Here is a 20,103-nt window from a genome sequence, read left to right on the forward strand (position 1 = left end):
TTATTTTAAGCCACTGATTGGCTAACTCACAAAAAGTAAACAGACCCCTGCCTTAGAGTATTTCTTTGTTTGAACACAGCATATTAAAACACCAGGCAGCTGTCATGAAATGAAAAAACAGCTGACTCTTGTGCAATGCTAGAGGTTCACCATATTGTAGCATTTCGCAAAAACTTGCTGTTCAAATGTCTGGCTATCTTAGCAGTAGGTGTTGAGGCATTTCTACAGTTCACTGGATCTGGTGTACCAGCGGATCATGTGAGCATGGACGGCGCTTGGTGTAATGCAGGACATGAATTCTACAGAAAATGTAAAAAGTATTAGGAAAGTGGAAGAATTTGGGAAGAGGCATCCTAAAGAATTGGGGAGCAGGGGAGATCAGAGGTCCTGTTTGCCTCCATCTCCCGTTAGATTAATTGGGCACACAGGATTTACCAGGTTCAGAAGGTGTCTCATTAACTTTTCCTCAGGCCAGCTGAGCTGCTATGAAGTTCAGCTGCTGTATGTTTGGCCCCGCACATACAGCTGCCACAGCCGAGGAACTGGCTGCAACCCAATTACAGTTACCAACAGTTTCATTCTAAAAGAGGAGGTGAGATTCAGCATCCCCATAGAGTTAGTTGATCCTGTGCCGTGTTTATCCTGATTGGTGTGTGAGTGAAGATGACACCACAGAGGAACAAACCTATTGTTGTGTTCATATTTAACATGGGAAAATGGATAATACCCCCCATGTCAGTTTAAATTTACTGTTGATTAATAGAAATATCTCAAGGTAAGTCACTCCAAGTCACTACTCCTACAACAGTTAGTTCTGGCCTTGCATTGTGTTTGTGTTGGTTGATCCTGTGACTTGCTTTGTTTCCTCCAGGTGAGCAAGGCTGCTCGTTGCATGGAGTCACTGCAGCCTCCTCTTCTTGCATGGCCTTAAGGCAGTATGAGAATGAGCTACTCAGAGATCATCACTCATCCCCAATGGTCCACTGTAGAAAGGCCTAGATGCTTTCAAATTTATGAGATGCCCTAAACTGCTTCTTCCAGATTAGGGTCACAGGGTGCTGGAGCCTATCCCAGCATGCATTGGACAAGAGGCAGGAATATAACCTGGACATGTCTAATCTGCCAATCAGGTGGCAGCTACCCAATGTATAAAAGCATGCAGACATGGTCAAGAGGTTCAGTTAATATTCAGACCAAACATCAGAATAGGGAAGAATCTGTGATTTTGATCGAAGAATGACTGTCGGTGCCTGTGACATGCAGTCTATTAAGCATATTGCCGGCCTCACAAATAACCACACATTACAACAGTGGCATGCAGAAGCGCATCTCTGAACACACAATGCCTCAAACCTTGAAGTGTCTGGGCTATAGAAGCAAAAATAAATACAATAATAAAGTGGTCACTGAGTGCATATTTCTTTAAATCAAATGTCCAACAATCATTTGCATTTGCATCTTTGCCTCATTTGCATTTGCACCTTCACAAGATGAGAAGATTATAGGTAGTATGAATTTGCATGCACTGTGATATTAATCACCAACTTGCAATATATGACTGCCTGCTAACCAAATACTGTATATAGTTATAATAGCATTATTATAAAACACTGCGGTCTGGATCCATAATGAGGCCTGCTTTAGTGTTAAAATTTTCATTTACGACATAGAGAAATACACCACAGCTTTCCAATTTCCAGATTATAATACGGCAACAAACAACATTTGATAACATTTCAATTTTGGCAACCTTTGAATTGACTTGCTATTGACATTCAAAGGTTGCCAAGTTGCCAAGTCTCACAAGTTTCAATGTGCAGTCCTTGATTCCCGTACCAATTTGAGAAAATTTCACCTCAGGTAACCTTGTAGCTAAGCATTCAAAGCTGCATCTTTTTATTTATTTTTTTACAGTGCAGGAGCAGATAATGTTTAATTAATGAACCAAGAACCGATATGGCAACCGTTAAGTGGGTGTAGGCACAGGCTTACTTCCATTTTTCAGAGAGCTGTGAAGGACACGCGGAGGGGGAGGGGGAACTTCCTCAGCAGTGTCGGCTACGGTTAGCGACGCCGCACTCCAGCGAGATGCGGCTTCTATTTATAGCTAGGAGGGACCACAGGGTGCTGCGGAGGTGGAGGTACTTGAATAGCATGTCCGCGCTTTTCAGCCAGAAGCGTCATAATCATGGGAGGAATCTGAGTGTATCGGGACGTAGACGAGTGGGCAAAGGGGACCATTCCGCAACCGGCCGAGGTGAATTGCTCAAACTCCAGCGTCACTTGACACCAACCCGGCTCAAAATGGACCCAGGATGGAGGTGGCTTCTGAGCCAAGCACACTCGAGCGTGCAGAATGGGGTTCAGTGTTCAGGGTACACACACACACACACACACACACTTCCCTCCCCCGGCGTTATCTAGTCTCACATTTCAACCTCACTGCTGTTTTACTCTCAAGCCCTGGCATTGTTTCCAACTGTGTAATGCAGACTCAACTAAAATTCCCAACAGTGTTTTGAAATGTTTTTAACGGTTAACAGCAAGAACAGAATATATTCATGCGCACGCACGCACACACACACACACACACACACACACACACAAACGCATATCCTTAGTATCTATAGTTGATTATGTTGAGAAGATGACTGGATATATGCAGGTTTAAAAGTACTTTTGTTTCCTTAATAAAGTACTAATTCTCAACTCATGTGAAATACCATTTTTATGATAATTTTTTGATACCGTAATTCTGTACCATAAAAATGAACAAAATCAAAACAAAAAGATAAGACATGGCATAATTTCTCTCACACCATCTCGGTCTGTTTTGCTGGTGTGAATTTCTCTGCTTTTAAATAATGCATCACATCAAGGAAGCATGTCTGTTGTATCAAATTATTTAAAAAGTAATAATACTACACGATGGCACCTGTCGACTATTTTACTGCAGTTATGGATGCAGGTGTCATGAATTCCACATTTAAGCTCTGCGCAGCCAGCCTTCGAATGTGCAGTAAAAATAAATTATCATTGTTCAATTAAACCTGCTAAAGTTACTCGCGGGATTCATTTGATGTTTTAAACTAATGGTAAACGCGAAAAGGACAATACGTTTGAACATTGCGCTTGAAGCTAATCCTTTCCTGTGTGGCTAGATCACCCCATTTAGTGGGTAATGACTGCGTTGCCCATTCAATGAAAATTCCTTTCTTAATGGATTAAATTCACTCCCTGGAGTGCACTTAACAGGATGAGCAATCCAACATGTTCAATTAAAATCCTCTGTTCAACTTTTTAATTCCTGGCTAAAATGGCTTCATTTTCAAAGTTTGGAAGTTACATTTTGCAGCTAATGGCAGAGTTCCGAGTGTCACAACTGGCTTGGTCACATGGTAGCTTTGCCTGGGAATGAGGATATCTCTCTGAACTTAACAATTAGGCATTGATTTACACAATGTCATGACCTATGTCAAAATAATGAGTATGTAATTTCTATTAAGGGGCTGTGTTAGTAACTAACTAAGCAGAGCATTTTTAAAAATCACTTGGTCTCACTAGAAAGAGCTTTATAAGATGGGGGCTATAATAATGTCATGCTGCTTAGCTCGGCTTTAGAATATATTTTTTTAATCAAAAAAGCTATCATTTCAGACCTTGGGAAAGCCCATTTGTGCCAATAAATCAACGTAGTGCACTAGCTGGGCATGCACTTCAAACCCTGTGAGAATGACTGCAAAGAGTACTTTGTCAATGGTCCTTGTACTTGTATTTTAAGGGGGGAGGTAGGAGTATGGTAGTCTCTTACCAAAGCTGATTTGTTGGTCTGATTATTGCCAATTTACCTTTCATTTTGGCTACATTACATTTTCAGTAATGGCTTCCTTTCAGATACTCGTAAGTAGGAAGCGGGGAAATTATTATCTTGGATAATAATAAATAATTTAGTTCATTCTTGATTTTTTATATTCATACAACTATGACATACTATGTAATTATGTAACCTATAATGTGCAAATAATTAATACTGTAGAGGAACATGCAGTAGCTGGATTCAGCAGTTGATTACACATTAGGCCTAAATAGTGATTCCAGTAATTCACAAATGGTACTCATACAGCATGTGTCCCCCACAAGTTAGACAGCCATTAATGTTTGACAGAAAACCAGGATAGACAAAAACATCCATAATTGCCCTCATTTCCTCATTTTGCTAATAGTGACAGGACTCATATTCATTGTTACATTAACATTTGCCTCTCAGTGGGTATTCCCTTTCTCATCAATAAAAGAAGAGAAAACTTTTGCACTTTGAAAACCAGCTTCACACTATGCATTTGACATGCAGTCAAATTTCAATTGAAGACTGCTGCCTTTGAGAATTAAATCAAATAAATGACTCTCTTTGTGTGTACTCCAACTGAAGCCTCTTAAGAAGCCATTGTAAACACAGATTTGAATTACTGTTCTTGGCAGCTGTCCTTGCCCGTAGCTCAGATTTGCACATTAGGCCTACCCACTGACAGCTACATTGGTACATTGATATTTAAATGGTTATAGCAAGTACCTTGCGAGTACCAGCGAGAGCAGTGGCTTGCCTCAGATTCCTAGAGAGGAAAAACCAGCCTCTCCATTTTGAATAACAGTGTAGTTAACATAATAATAGTTCTGTAATTACCGTGTCACACTGCCACAAGCCATTTTGCAAAACCTTCACAATTTTAAGTACACACAGGGCACATTATGAAGTCAAATGTGATCTGTTATGTAGGTATTTATTACTTGCCACTGATATCTTCAAAAACCTTTCATGCTTTGCATTTTAAATGTGTTTAGTGTCGATGCAAAATGACTGTAAGCTCCTAGCAACATCAATCATTTTTAATGACGAGGCACTTCCTGAGGCGGGAGTTAATGTCACAAATGTGACAAAGCGCCTGCTCTTTTTCCAGCGTATTTATACAGCGTATTAAACCAAACATTTGTCACAATAAGCTTTGCAGCTTAAAATCCCAACTAAAGCAAGCATAGGCTGACAGCGAGGAAACTCCTGAGGTTGCTACTGTAGGCAAAAAGGAAGAATCCCTTGGAGGAACCAGAACCAAAATTGAGCCCATTCTCCTCTGGCCAGCTCATGGTGTAGGCTCTGGTTGATCAGTGACTACACACAACAGCCTAGAATAGATCAATGCAATACTGGTGTGTGCAGGCAGCTGGAAAAGGTGCTGGAGGTGGCACACCTGGGGTGGTAGGGGGTTCAGTTTCCAACTGGTCTTATCATTGAATACTGCCTACTACTGCAACCAGTGCTCACTTACAATAGTGTAAATAGGAGTTGTTAAGGATGGCAGAGGATGAGGTTAACATAATGCAAGTTATTCTGTTTCAGACACACATGGTCCGCTGTGTGAAGGAGGTGAGTCCCTCATCCTGAACTGAAAAGACTAGACCTTCTTTCCAATAGGCTACTGCGAGAACTTTCCCTTATCTGAATTACTGCCAATTCCTCCCATGCAAAACTGCATCCTCACATGCTAACCTATACATTTATTTTTCAAAGCTATTGCTAATAGTTACATTTTTCTAATTGCCAGTTTTCCAACACCTTTGAAATTAACAACCTGAAAAAAGGAAAAAAACACAAAAAAAGTCCCAAGGCAAACGCAAAAAAACTGGTCAGGCTCCATAACTGTAGATGGGTTTACCTTAAATGACACGGGGATTAAGACCATATCATTTGCTTAAATCTTGCTGCTGTGACTGGGCAATGACAGGAAACTTCTGGTTCAACATATCATTTCACGGCTCCCGGGCCAGTCTGCCCGACCACCACCCAGAACATCAATAATCTGCCACAGAGTTACTGAAATGAACGACTGCCGAATCCCAGGGGGTTATACCACTGGGATATTGGTTTCCTCCTCTGAAGCCACCATGTCTGAGAGCTCCCCTGCTGAAAAAAGCAGCTCAAACTACGTTTTGAAACCGCTGGTAGCTGGTAGAAAACTTCAGACCAGCTCCATACCCAACATGGTTTGACCAGCTCAAGCTATGTTTTGAAACAGCTGGTAGCTGGTAATTTCAAGCTAATATTTGCTGGATTTTACACCAGGGTTTTTATGGTGAGCTGTATGGTGAACAGCATTGGTCCTCTCAAGCATCCACCTGAACTAGGTGAAAGAAACGAAAAGGGTGTAAGTAACAAAAAAAAAGTAACACCACTTTAAATGTGGTATCCAATGTAATTCACAAAAGAGGGAGCCTGCATCGCATCCGTAGAGAGTTCAATCAAGGGCACTGTGAGAACAGCCATTTTCTATTGCCTTTCCATGGTGTTTATTTTTGCTCTCACCCACCAGAATTGCTGACTCCTGCAGCACTCCAGTTTCAGGCTGCATTTTCATCTTTTTATTTATTTATTTATTTCAATTCGCACGGCACTACAGAGAGCACGGTTGTGTGACAGGCCCGTTCTGAAGATGTGGGTGTGTCGGTCTTCTCCTCCTCTCGGACACAGCGAAGGTCACGGGAGGGTCCGGGCCTCTCCCGCCGCTAACACAGAGCAGCACTCTGCTGTGAATGAAGACGGGGCGGAGGCTTCAGAGAGACACCTGGCTGAATGCCCACACACACACACACTGAGCTGAGTTTCCCTGCCAACAGAGTCGTGCAGCAAGCACAGCGCGGAGAGAAGATCGAAGCAGGGCAGTCACGACTCACTGCGAGGCACGCAGGAGCACGCACACACACGCGCGCGAACGCACACACACACTCGCACATATACACACACACACACACATGATCACACACACACTCGCACATACACACACACACATAGAATCACACACACACTCGCACATACACACACACATAGAATCACACGCACACTCGCACATACACACACACATACACTCACTCACACACACACACACACACACTCACACACATACACACACACGCACACTTGCACATACACACACACACATAGAATCACACACACTCGCACATACACACATATAATCACACACACACACACTCGCACATACACACACACACAAAAAATCACACACACTCGCACATACAAACACACATAGAATCACACGCGCACACACACACACACATGGAATCACACGCACACTCGCACATACACACACACACATATAATCACACAGACACTCGCACATACACACACTTATAATCACACACACACTCGCACATACACACTCGAACATACACACGCACACACTCGCACATACACACACACACACACACAGACGCACATACACACACACGCACACTTGCACATACACACACACACATAGAATCACACACACTCGCACATACACACATATAATCACACACACACACACTCGCACATACACACACACACAAAAAATCACACACACTCGCACATACAAACACACATAGAATCACACGCGCACACACACACACACATGGAATCACACGCACACTCGCACATACACACACACACATATAATCACACAGACACTCGCACATACACACACTTATATTCACACACACACTCGCACATACACACTCGAACATACACACGCACACACTCGCACATACACACACACACACACACACAGACGCACATACACACGCACATACACACGAACATAATCACACACATACGCACGCACATATACATACTCGCACTCACACACATGCATGCACGCACACACACACAAATACACACACGTATGCATATGCATATGCACACACACACACACACACACACACGTGTGCACACAGACACATTCACACACAGTCACACTTGCACATGCACACAAACACACCCACACACATGCATATGCACAGACACACACACACGCGTGCACACAGACACATTCACACACACAGTCACACTTGCATATGCACACAAACACACCCACACACATGCATATGCACAGACACACACACACACGCGTGCACACAGACACATTCACACACAGTCACACTTGCACATGCACACAAACACACCCACACACAGTCACACAGACATAGACACACTTGTGCAAATACACATGCACACAAACACACCCACACACGCATACACACACACACACACACCGTGCTCTCACCCCAGTCAGATTCAATCATCATGCTGAGCTGCTTCATTTCATCTACTGCCAATTATTCTGTGCTTCAGGGTTTCCCCTGAACTCAGGAACCTTCTCTAAGTGGTGAGGCTTCTGTAGTACAGAGGGTATCTGATCAATACAGACAAACATAAAATATGTAGCTAATGTAAAGCTCTCATAACATTAAAGTAATCAGATTAGCTCTTGCAAACACCGAAATAATGTATTCAGCTTCAAAGTGTGCCTTTCATCTGATTTCAGAAGCCTTTAATAGGGCAATATTAAGAGCCTAGCTGGTCACAGCTATTCATCTTGAACGCTCTGCAATGGTTGCATCAGACATTCTTCACCTCAATTTCAAATGCTGTCGACTGATTTTTTATGTTTTCGTTCTATTTTCATGTGATTTCACTGATGCTCACAGCTTTCGTGTAAAATTGGTAATTCCGTGCATTACGGTATAGTTTACAGCATATTATACACTTCTGTAAATAATTTATAAGTTAGGTTCGCTTGTACCACTTCATGCATGTCTATCCAATTAAAGTTTTACCTTGTGTGTAAATAAACAACAAACAGGTCCTTAATAATTATATAAGAGTGGAGTGGCCTATGCTTGGGACCTCCCCCTCAGCAGTGCAGTTGTATACAGCATGTACAGATGCACCTAATAGCATATACTCTGCTGCAGGCTACACCCCCTCCGCATTGATGTCTATATTCCTTCCTGAGCACAGCAGGACTACATTCGCACAACGCTGCAGAAGAGTTTCGTCCAGAAAATGTGCGTTTGAGCTTAACAGTCTGACATTTGTCATTGGAGACTTTTTCACTGTGTGAGGCGTGAGGCGATTCAGAAAGGCCTTTACTAATGTTTCTCGATATGAATCAGATACTGCCGAGCTTCACCGATATCACTTTCAGTCCACTGAGAACAGCTGAAAGAGCTTTTCCCTGGCACAGATGCCTGCAGTACGCAGGCCTGTAACTACCAGTGAGGACACTGAGGTCATGACCTCCGTATTTATGTAGGTTTGTTTGACATATCCTTGTCATATAGCTCCTAACTCAACCACCATCTTTTAGATGAGATATACTTTATTGAACCCCATGGAGTAATTTATGCTCTACATTTGACCCATCCCAGTTACTTAGCCACAGTGGGGACCAACTCCAGTTCTATGAACAGTCAAAGGCAATGGCAGGAGTGTGCCTAACCTGACATGTCTTGAGAGTGGGAGTAAACGCAGTAAAACCAGCGTAAATCCATGCGTGCACTCCAAGCTGAGAGGATCAGGCTGGCTAGGAACCGAACCCAGGACCTCCTTCTTGCAAGGCCACAGTGCTAACCCCTACACCACCGTGCCTACTTGTCCCTTTGGAAGAGTAGGAGGGGGTTGAAACCTTGGCTTGCGTTAGCCCCAGGGCATGGATGTTCGCCCAGTGACAGCAGGCCTTTGTTCGGCTGCCAGGGCTGCCGATGCCCGGTGCCCGTTCTGCACCGCTGCCCACCAATGCCCCTCGTGGCGCCTCGGGCGCCCGCCGCTTGAGGAATGTTCCGGCCTCCACCCGACCACGCCTTTCGTTCTGGAGCGCCTCGATTCGCTGGTTTGGCCAGTGGCTCCTCCACACATTCCTGAGGGTCCCCACCTCAGGAATGGAAAAGGGGCCGCTGCGTCCGACTGGCTGAGTTCTTCAGCGCTCCCTCGATGAGCAGTTTCATTACGTAAAATCTACGCCCCGCTGAGAACAGTTTTCAAAGGTGCCAGAATAAATCGTTTTGGGCAGCAAATGGTACAACTACCCTATATTCCAATCTGCAGCACTGTATGACTGTGTGAACTGATGAGTAACTGCCAAAGGGGAAATGCATGCATGTGAACTCAGTTGACCTGAGTTGTAAATTGCAAGTACAGCAGTGCAGTCCGTAAGTATTTTGACAGTAACACACTTTCTGTTGTGTCTTCTCTGTACATTGGATTTTAAATGAATTAATGAGTCTGACTGTTTTTTCCATATTTCTCAACCTCATAATGGCTTCCTTGACTTTCACTGGCACAAGTCTAGCCTAGAATCAATACTAGATACTGAAAGCTCTCTTCTACCTGCACTAAGGAAGCGATTGAACACACCTGACTAATCAGAAACACCTGTGAAGCCATTTGTCCCAATGTTACAGCACCCTGCAATGGGGGGACAATGTATAAAAAGGCCTGTAATTCCTAAACAGATCACCCGCTATTGATCTAAAAACCCTCAAATTAATACAAAGTCATACACCTCATATTCATTCATTTAAAAAACAGCATACATTTTGCCACTGTCAAAATATTGATAGACTGCACTACATATAATTGTTCTTTATGTTGTTTATGTTGATAAATTGCATTTAATATAAAATTTCCAGCATATGAGCAAGGTTAGAAAGTGACATATGCAAATGTATCCAAGTCATATATTCGAATCGTCGTGTTACTGAAGTGTGACTTACAAAAAACCAACAGCTTTGGTGTGAAAATAGCTCTAAAAGGAAGCATATTCAGTTTCAGATGAGCAGAAGGGTATCAGGTTCTACTCTAAACAGCACTGAAAGAGTCTCAATTCAATGACCCCCTGCAATTGCTCTTTCTTGCATTTAGAGTCCACCAGGCGAGATTTAATTAATACACAGAATAGTAAGGACCAATAAATAAATTCTCCTGTTGTGCAGGATTTTGAGTGTAAACACCATTGCCTTCAGTATAAAAACTTCCCACTTCAGTTCAATAAAATGTAGATGATAAACAGACAATTGCATTCATAAGTGCTTTACGGTCATGAGGGAATAGCTCGTCTCAACCACCAGCAATGTGCACTACAATGTGCAGCACCCACCAATGCTAGCCACACATCAGCTAAGGTGGAGGGAGAGAAATATACATTTTTTAACTCCTCATCCGAAAGACGACGTCTTCTACAGCACAGTGTGCATGGCACTGCGGCATTGGGGTTTGACCAGAGGGAAGATCGCCCCCTACTGGCCCACTCCCAGCAGCAACTTCGTTTTCACAGGACGTCTCCCATCCAAGTACTAACCAAGCCCAAAACAAGATACCTGCTTAGCTTCTGCCATTCGGCAGGATGTCAAACTCGGGATCTATCACTCCCACCTCAGCTATATTACATTACATTACATTATCGGCATTTGGCAGACGCTCTTATCCAGAGCGACGTACAGTTGATTAGACTAAGCAGGAGACAATCCTCCCCTGGAGCAATGCAGGGTTAAGGGCCTTGCTCAAGGGCCCACTGGCTGCACGGTTCTTATTGTGGCTACACCGGGATTAGAACCACCGACCTTGCGTGTCCCAGTCAGGTACCTTAACCACTACGCTACAGGCCGCCCCAGGATATGCCAGCCCTCCTGCCCCCTTCGCTTCTGCACTCTCACCCTCAACCCCAGCTCACATCTTTTAAAATTGTCAAGGGGGCAGAGACACTTTAAGAAATGGTGGTTTCCATTTATAGAGGGATGCAAGAAAAAATCCATGGCAAAGATGTGTTTCACCAATGAAGCCGAGAACGGGCAAGATTATTAGGGAGATATCAGGGTAGTATCTGGCCGGCTATGGTCTGATGGTTTCTGGCGTTTTATCTCCGTTTCCCGGTGTGGTTCATTTTTCTCAAATTACTGAGGCCAGATAAGTGAGTCATTAAGTGAGTTTTTTTCCCCATTAAAAATATCCTATTACAGATGTCACACTGTGAAAAATGCATGTGATTATGAAGCCATGAGAAGGTTATGAATGGCTTTGTTGACTTCACAATAATAAAAGGGACTAATTAACAAAGGAGCCAACGCTGTGAATATAAGCATGTTTTAATTACTTTCTCTGGTGTGTTTACACCTATTCATATGAGCCAAGAAACGTCAGCATAGCGGATCAAACATTTGTAATTATTTTAGCTTTGGCACACGCTACCCTGCTGTTCACAAAACACAGTTCATTTCTGCAACAAAAAAAAAAGTGTGTGCACACTTACAGATCATTTATGTTACGTACTAAAACCTTTTTCTGCACTGCATTTTTCTCTTTTGTATTATCGCCAAGATGCAAATTGAGCGCAGTGCTTGGAAAGCAAATAAATAAAACAGTTTGTTAAATTCCACACAAGACACATACTCCAGATGCCTCCATTGTATTCCCTTTCGCTGAAAAAATAGTATCTTAATTTAATTGCCTTTCAACTGAAACCACAAGATTTCTTTGTTTGTATCAGAGAATGCACTGTAACTCCCTAACACACAGACCCTGTAGAGCTCTAAGTTACATCACATGAAATGTAAAGCAGTGACTGAGCTACAAATTTGTGAGCGAGCCTCCCAGGCGATTATCCAATTACAGGCATTTAATAAAGACAGCAGAGGTACTCGGGCTTCGCGAGTTCGTCTTTGCTCTCCACTTCGAGCCAAAATAAGCTATTTATGGGGAAATAACGCCCCCCTGCCGCAAGGCCTCTAACCGGATGATTTTGCTTCAACAGCTCCCATTCATAAACTCAAAATGGTGAGCGACAACAGTATACTGTAGTTCAGAGTAGGATTTTCTCTTAGCTGTGAGTAGACTCGCACAGCCAGAGTAATTTAAAATGAGTGCTAAACTGCAGAATTCCGCAGATTTCCGCAGTAACTGGTTGGACAGTTTCACTCCATATTCTGTAGATGGCGCTAGTTGACCAAAATCAGTCACTGAATAGTCCAAGTTCTGTTATTCCTGGAAGGTAGCGGCTTTTAGAACTAGAGAACTAACAGCGGCAGATTAGTTGTTAGAGCTAGGCAACGCAATTTCATCTGAGGATTAAGCATTAAACAGTACATTACATTTATAAAAAAACTGTTTTATCACTATGCAGTGGCGGAAACGCTGACTTTGCTTGATTATCAATACAAGTAACAAGAGACAAAAACTGCACCCATTACAAATAAAGCCATGGTTAAAATGTATTTGAATTGTGTATAAATAGAAACAAAACAAAATCATGATTGAAATGTCCATGTTGTTCATTTGTTTTAAAACCAACCGCAAGCTAGTACATCTGATTACACAGTAATATGTTTCACTAGCCAGCATATGCTAACACTTATAGTGAATATCCCCATAAGGCACAATTGTAACACGTTAGCATTGCTTTTTATTCATGAGAGTAAGCAATGAAAGCCAAACATGCAGACTTGGAGCCAGGGGATAAATTATCAAAATTTTGGTTTAATGTGCACGATCATCAAAGAGCAAACAAACATACAGCTACCGATTCATTAATTTACTTAAGTGGGTGACAAAAACCTTTTTTGGAATAACTAGCTCAGAGTTGAATGCACAGAACTCAAATTTGCAGGCTAGACACCAGATTGCATATATTAACATTTTCTCATCCATACTTGTATTATTGGGTGAGAAAATGTGTTTGTTACAATTGTGAAGCTAAGGCTGCACAATATATCGGCACTGCGATATGAACATGCATGATAAAAAGAAAGCTTGACCTGCAAGGAATAACATTTATTTAAATTGATGTTCTGTCAAATTTATCGGCTGTTCATTCTGTAGGCATAGGCTATTAATTATCTGTGTACTATGTTAGCAGTGCACCTAAAGCAGAAATACATTATAACTGTGCACACTTCAATATTTGTTTATTTATTGCAAGTCATATCGTCATCACTATATTCAATAACGATATCGCATAGCGCATATTTTCCTCATATCGAGCAGCCCTATTGCACGCAGGCAAACAGAAAGATTCCCGGGTATGACCACTCATCCCACTCCATGCAGTGACTGTCAAACTTTAACAAAAATATTTCTACAAAAAAAAAAACATTCCTCTCTGCTGAAATGCAGATAGGATTGAAAGGAGCTGCAGCATAATGCAGCATAACGCATAATCTGAGATTTTCAGACTATGCTACATGTATCCCTAACACTCATTGTGCAAGCCTGCAGACTACAGGGGAAAATGCAGATGCAGCAATCATCTGAAAATAAAATGATGAAAATAATGAAAACGAGACAATGCAGGCAATAATAATAGCACACAAAAACAGTAACTGATGTTGAGTGATACTATGAAGAAAGAATATCCATACAGCATAACTTCACTTGTAATAATTTATACATTCATTCTTTCTTCTTTGGGGGGGGGGGGGGGGCAGAGAGTCATTTGCACTTACTGTTTTCAATGGTTGGATCATATGAGTCGACAAACTGGCCTTCCACAAACTGTATTGTTAAGGAGGACTTTCCTGCAAAAGAGGGGGAAACGGACACAGATATCAGTGGATTGCAGTCGTGAATTATCAGGAATATTATTGTCAACTGATTCAGCAATTCAGGAATTAAGTAATCAACCTGCGCCCCTGAGGACCTTCAAACACGTCTGGTTGAGAGAGCGATAGTACAACCGGATTGAACAGCGCAGTAAATCCTCATAAGGTAAATGTCAAGGGCTGCCCTAAGACATGAGTCCCATTGGTGTTTGAACCGAGACCCTATCCCCCGAGGCTCCTGACAACACTCACAGGCACCTTCATCCCTTTAAGTCCTTTACAACTGTTCTGTCTTTCACCTCCCCAAAGGGACCTTTTCAAAGGTTCACAGGGCATAACTGTCTGTCACATCTCTCTTAAAGATGGAAGGCCACATCTTTAAAGATTAAGCACTTGTACATTACAGCTATACTATACTATGTGTGTGCAACTAGAGCTGGGTGATATGGCCTCAAATCAATATCATGCTAATTTCATACATTTACCTCAATAACGATAAATAACCATAATTTTGTAGTTCAAAAACAACACTTTTGAACACGCTAATCGGATGCATGTCTTATAACAGACAGAAGGGTAATGACAATATAATACAAGTGCGTCTCAAATTAACAGATTTTATGTTCTTGCACTCTAAGTAGACTTGTTGGTGTACTTGTAAGTTAAGTTTATAAGAACACAAACTCACAACTTCAGTTCTGAATTTTGAATGAAGGCTGGACGAGGTAGAAAAATGTCGCTGGGCATTACAAAGTGGCCTGCTGGGTGTTGTAGTTTGGATGGTTCACAACGCCGCAAATTGTGCAACAGTTTCATCAAAATAATTAAAAAACGCTTTTACCGAACATAACGACATTAGCTAAATTAGGTTGGTTGGGGACATTTATCGTCGATAACAATTGATGTTTGATTAATTGTCCAGCTTTATATGCAACTATACTATGCATAATGAACATAAAGCAAAGTCACTTTTTAATGAAGATGGGCCTTTATAAATATTTCTTCTGGCTTTGGCTTTAAAACCTGGATCATGAAGAAACTGATATCTTAAAACCATACTTCATACATGAATCTAGGCTAATACACAAATTTCCTGGCATGCACATATAATATTCACAACTGCAATTAGTAGGAAACATTCCAATAAACTGACAACAAAGTTAATGACTGGCCTTCCAAGCTAATCAGGGCCATTAATGCATTACTTGAATTAAGCATTAGCCTTGGCAAAAAGATCATTACTAGTGTTCTAAGTCCAATATCCCTCCTTCCCTTAATGAGCTTATTTAAGTTTCCAGAGACAGCTGTCCATAATGAAAATAAACTGGTAAATCGCCAAAATAAATAATCCAGTTTTTAATTAAATTTGATTCCTCCACAAAAGCATTTTTACACATTTTTTCACTATTGATAAAAGCACAGCCATATTCAGTGGAATTGTGGCACTTTATAGAGCCACAACATTTAGCAAGCCTAGTTTGCAGGTGCTTTTAATCAGGGATGATAGAAACTTGAATCTTTGAGTTACATTTTCTGTAATTATCAGGAGACACCAATTTTCTCCAAACAGACCTACCAAACAAACCTGTAGAATAGAAAAAAATACACCCTTATATTTGAATTTTTTAAATATAGGCAAAATAAAATTCTACTTCTACCAGAGTGACTGCACAACATGTTATACAATTTATTCAAACTGGTCACTATGCCTAAATAAGCACACGCGAAACACATTTATAAAACAAAAAGGAAACACAAATCCAACAGGATGTGATTCTCGTCTGTTCATGAAAGCAGCAGATTTCAAAAGGCTCACGTCAAACATACTGCAAGAAGCAGAAACAGGAACAAGACCCAAAATGAGGTTTCATAGTGAAATCCTCAAAGCTCAGCAGCTAACACCTAATCCAAGCATGTTATAGACACTCTGTTCTGCAGTTATGGTATAGCCGATCGGTAGTAAACTAGCTTTAGTTCTGTGCTCAGGTTTGCCGTCCACCCTGTGCGGCCCTGCAGACTGTTGCTATAACAACCAGGCCCCTGCATTGGCATCGAATGTTTGTCGATGTGAACCCATTTTCTCCCGAGTGAAAGCCCAGAGGAAAGACAGGAGGTAGCGTATTTTATAAATAGGGTTCTTTAATAATCTGCAGAATGCTTAAAGAACCATAAAGTGCAGTGCAGCAATAAAGCTGTATAAGTAAAATCCATACACTTACGGAGACAGCAGAGAGGTACCTATTATTAATATGGTACCTATATGGACCTTTATTGTTACAACAGCATCTTTTGAAATCTGCTGGAACTGGAAACTTCCTTCCTAGGTTCTTCATTTGTTATTTAGTTTTGTTTCTTAGGATAACACCTCTAAGGGGGATACTGTGAGCTGGTGATATTGAATGAGATCAGTGTGAATTGGACATGCGTTGGTTTTTCCCTGCGAGGTTGCTGGGGAATCCAAAACCGAGGCTTCTGGTATCTCGTATTTTTATTTTGGTTGTTTTGTTTGTAAAACCACAGCAATTGTTTTCCCCCCTTGGAAAAAAGGTGAACGAACAGTGGCTGACAGTGAGGGATGGTCGCTGTACGACTGCGGCATTGTTTGGGCTAACCTGAGGTACGGCAGAGACAGGTGAGTCCACATGCACCACAGTACTCTGTTAATATCACCAGCCACAGGTCTGTTTATCGTTTCACGAGAATTATAATCCTTATAACGAGTTTAGGACACTTACACTTACCTAATCATAAACATTACATAACATACCATAATGGAACAGGATTATATTCATGATATAAAAATAAACACGAGAATTGGCCTATTATTATTAGAATAGCTCCACATCATAAACGAGAAGGGAAGCTTTACGTAAGCTTCATAATTCACACTGGTTTTGCAGTCTTCAACTTTGTTTGGATGCTCTTCACATGGTGACACTAATATAAATGGGCTGTATATTACCAAATCCACTTCACAGTTAACAGCAAAAATGACAGTTACTCCAGGCCTGACTATGGACCTTACCTGCTAACTGGCCGATGGATTTGATAATTAATAACTTTAAGATTAAGTTTCGAAAGCTACTTTGAAAATATCTTTCACCACCTCTACTCAACTACTACTTCATATTCGGTCATAACTTTTGTCATAAACAACCCATCCTTCAGGAACACAAGCTGAAAAGATAGGAATCGGTATATGGTGATACGCACAGTCATAAAACTCACACAAGGCAGCTCCTCTATGAACCAGGGAAAATGCACTCAAACACTGTCACCAGAAGCACAGCCATAAAAAACACAAAGAAGACAGTTTAGAAACAGTAAAACATCCATAACAGCAAAGAAGGGAAATTGAGAGACATCTTTGTAGGGAAGAATCACCCCGAGGAAAATTTTACAAATCATTGAACTTCCACAATGACTTTTTCAAACTGCCACTTGAATATCACATACAGTATAAAAACAGGATGGGCTACTGCATACAAAAACCAGCCACAGCATTTTACCTACAGCGAATGTAAAAGTATTAGGAATGTTGTGTCAAATTGGTTGTTTTTCCTGTAGTGGTAATGACATTTGTATTTTCAACTATGAGGAAAAATTGTCTGCATTTATTTCATGAGATATTTTTTGTTAAAACAGACATTGAACTACAATACAATTAAATGAGCCAAGTCCCCCTAATTCAATTTGACAAATGTAATGACTTGTAAGGTCAATAATCCATTGCATACTTTGTACATTTGAAGACTGCACGTATGGACATCGCCAGGTTCATGTGAGAGATGCTCTGCCAAACATTTACTGCTGCCATTTTCAGTTGCTGTGTGTTAGCTGGGGCGTCAGACATCAAATCTGGTGACAGAATGGACCAGTTAAAGCAATTCTTATAAGATCTTTGGTTAAGTCTGCTATATGTTTTGGGTTGTTGTCTTGCTGCATAATAAACATCCGTCCAATGCGTTTGGTGGCATTTCTCTGAACATTGGTGGAGATTAAGTGTACACTTCAGCTGTCATTCTGTTACTGCCACCACTGGTTTCATCATCAATAAAGATCACTGAACCGCTTCCAGATGCAGCCATCCAGGCCCAAGCCACACTGCCTCCACCATGCTTACATTTTACATTTTAGTCATTTGGCAGACGCTTTTAATCCAAAGCGACTTACAAGTGCATAGGTTCTACCACAAGTCAAAGCATCACATCCAGAACTAGGAAAATACACCTGGACTGCTGTTCTAAACATATAGTCGTCATCATAAGTGCAATTTCTTTTTTTTTTTTTCTTTTTTTTTTGTGGGGGGGGTTAGACAGGGATAGGGGTATCAGAAGGGGGGGGGCGGGGTAGATCAGGAGGGAGGACTAAGGTAGAGTTTGAAGAGGTGTGTTTTGAGTCTGCGTCGAAATAGGGGGAGGGATTCTGCTGTCCTGACAGTGGTAGGCAAGTCATTCCACCACTGAGGAACCAGAACGGAAAACAGGCGTGAACGTGCAGCTCGACCGCCAGGTGCCCGTAGAGAGGGAACCGTAAGGCGACCAGAGCTGGCAGACCGAAGTGGTCTAGCTGGGGAGTAGGGAGTGATCAGGGATTGTATGTAATGTGGGGCAGTCCCCTTAGCAGCCTGAAATGCCAACACTAGGGCCTTGAATCGGATGCGTGCGGCAATAGGAAGCCAGTGGAGGCCAATGAGAAGCGGGGTGACATGAGCCGACCTGGGCTGACTGGTGATCAAGCGGGCTGCAGCATTCTGGACCAGCTGGAGGGGCTTGATGGCGCACGCTGGGAGACCGGCTAGGAGGGAGTTGCAGTAATCCAGGCGGGAAATGACGAGCGCCTGGACTAGGAGCTGGGTGGCTTTCTCCGTCAGGAGATGACGGATGCGGCGTATATTATACAGAAAGAACCTGCAGGTTCTGGCAGTGGAGGATACTTGTGGAGCCAGGGAGAGGCAGTTATCAAGAGTCACCCCAAGATTCTTTGCCGTACGGGAGGAGGAAACTACAAAGACCTCCACAGTCAGTGAGAGGTCAATTGACGGAGAGGATTTAGCAGGGATGTAGAGAAGCTCAGTTTTGGCAAGGTTGAGCTTCAGGTGATGGGAAGTCATCCACGCAGAGATATCAGCCAAGCAGGCAGAGATCTGTGTGGTGATTTGGGTGTCGGGGGGGAAGGAAATTAAGAGTTGGGTGTCATCAGCGTAGGAGTGATAAGAGAAGCCGTGGGAAGAGATAACAGAACCAAGGGACATGGTGTATAGCGAGAAGAGGAGAGGCCCAAGAACCGAGCCCTGCGGGACTCCAGTTCGTAGGGGTTGAGGGTCGGAGAGTGCGCCCCTCCAAGTCACCTGGTAGGAGCGACCAGAGAGGTAGGAGGAAAACCAAGCGAGTGCAGAACCTGTGACACCCATCCCAGACAGCGATGAGAGCAGAATCTCATGGTTGACTGTATCGAAGGCGGCTGACAGGTCGAGGAAGATGAGGACAGAGGAGAGGGATTTTGCTTTAGCAGAGTGGAGTGCCTCAGTGACCGCGAGCAGGGCGGTTTCAGTGGAGTGGCCACTCTTGAAGCCAGACTGGTTGGGGTCATGGAGATTGTTGTGGAGAAGATAAGTGGACAGTTGGGAGCAGACCGCCCGTTCCAGGGTTTTAGCGAGAAAGGGAAGAAGAGAGACAGGCCGGTAGT

General features: G+C 42.4%; 1 protein-coding gene across 1 annotated transcript in view; it reads right to left on the bottom strand.

Moving 5' to 3' along the window:
• The window catches only part of rheb (Ras homolog, mTORC1 binding), a 48,712-nt gene that overhangs the window by 21,041 nt on the left and 7,568 nt on the right, over positions 1-20,103 (bottom strand). The window contains exon 2 of the mRNA XM_061239425.1: positions 14,320-14,391. Within this exon, the coding sequence (XP_061095409.1) occupies positions 14,320-14,391 (72 nt within the window). The remainder of the gene's footprint in view (positions 1-14,319; positions 14,392-20,103) is intronic.

Source organism: Conger conger, chromosome 4 (assembly GCF_963514075.1).
Source record: "Conger conger chromosome 4, fConCon1.1, whole genome shotgun sequence".
NCBI lineage: Eukaryota > Metazoa > Chordata > Actinopteri > Anguilliformes > Congridae > Conger > Conger conger.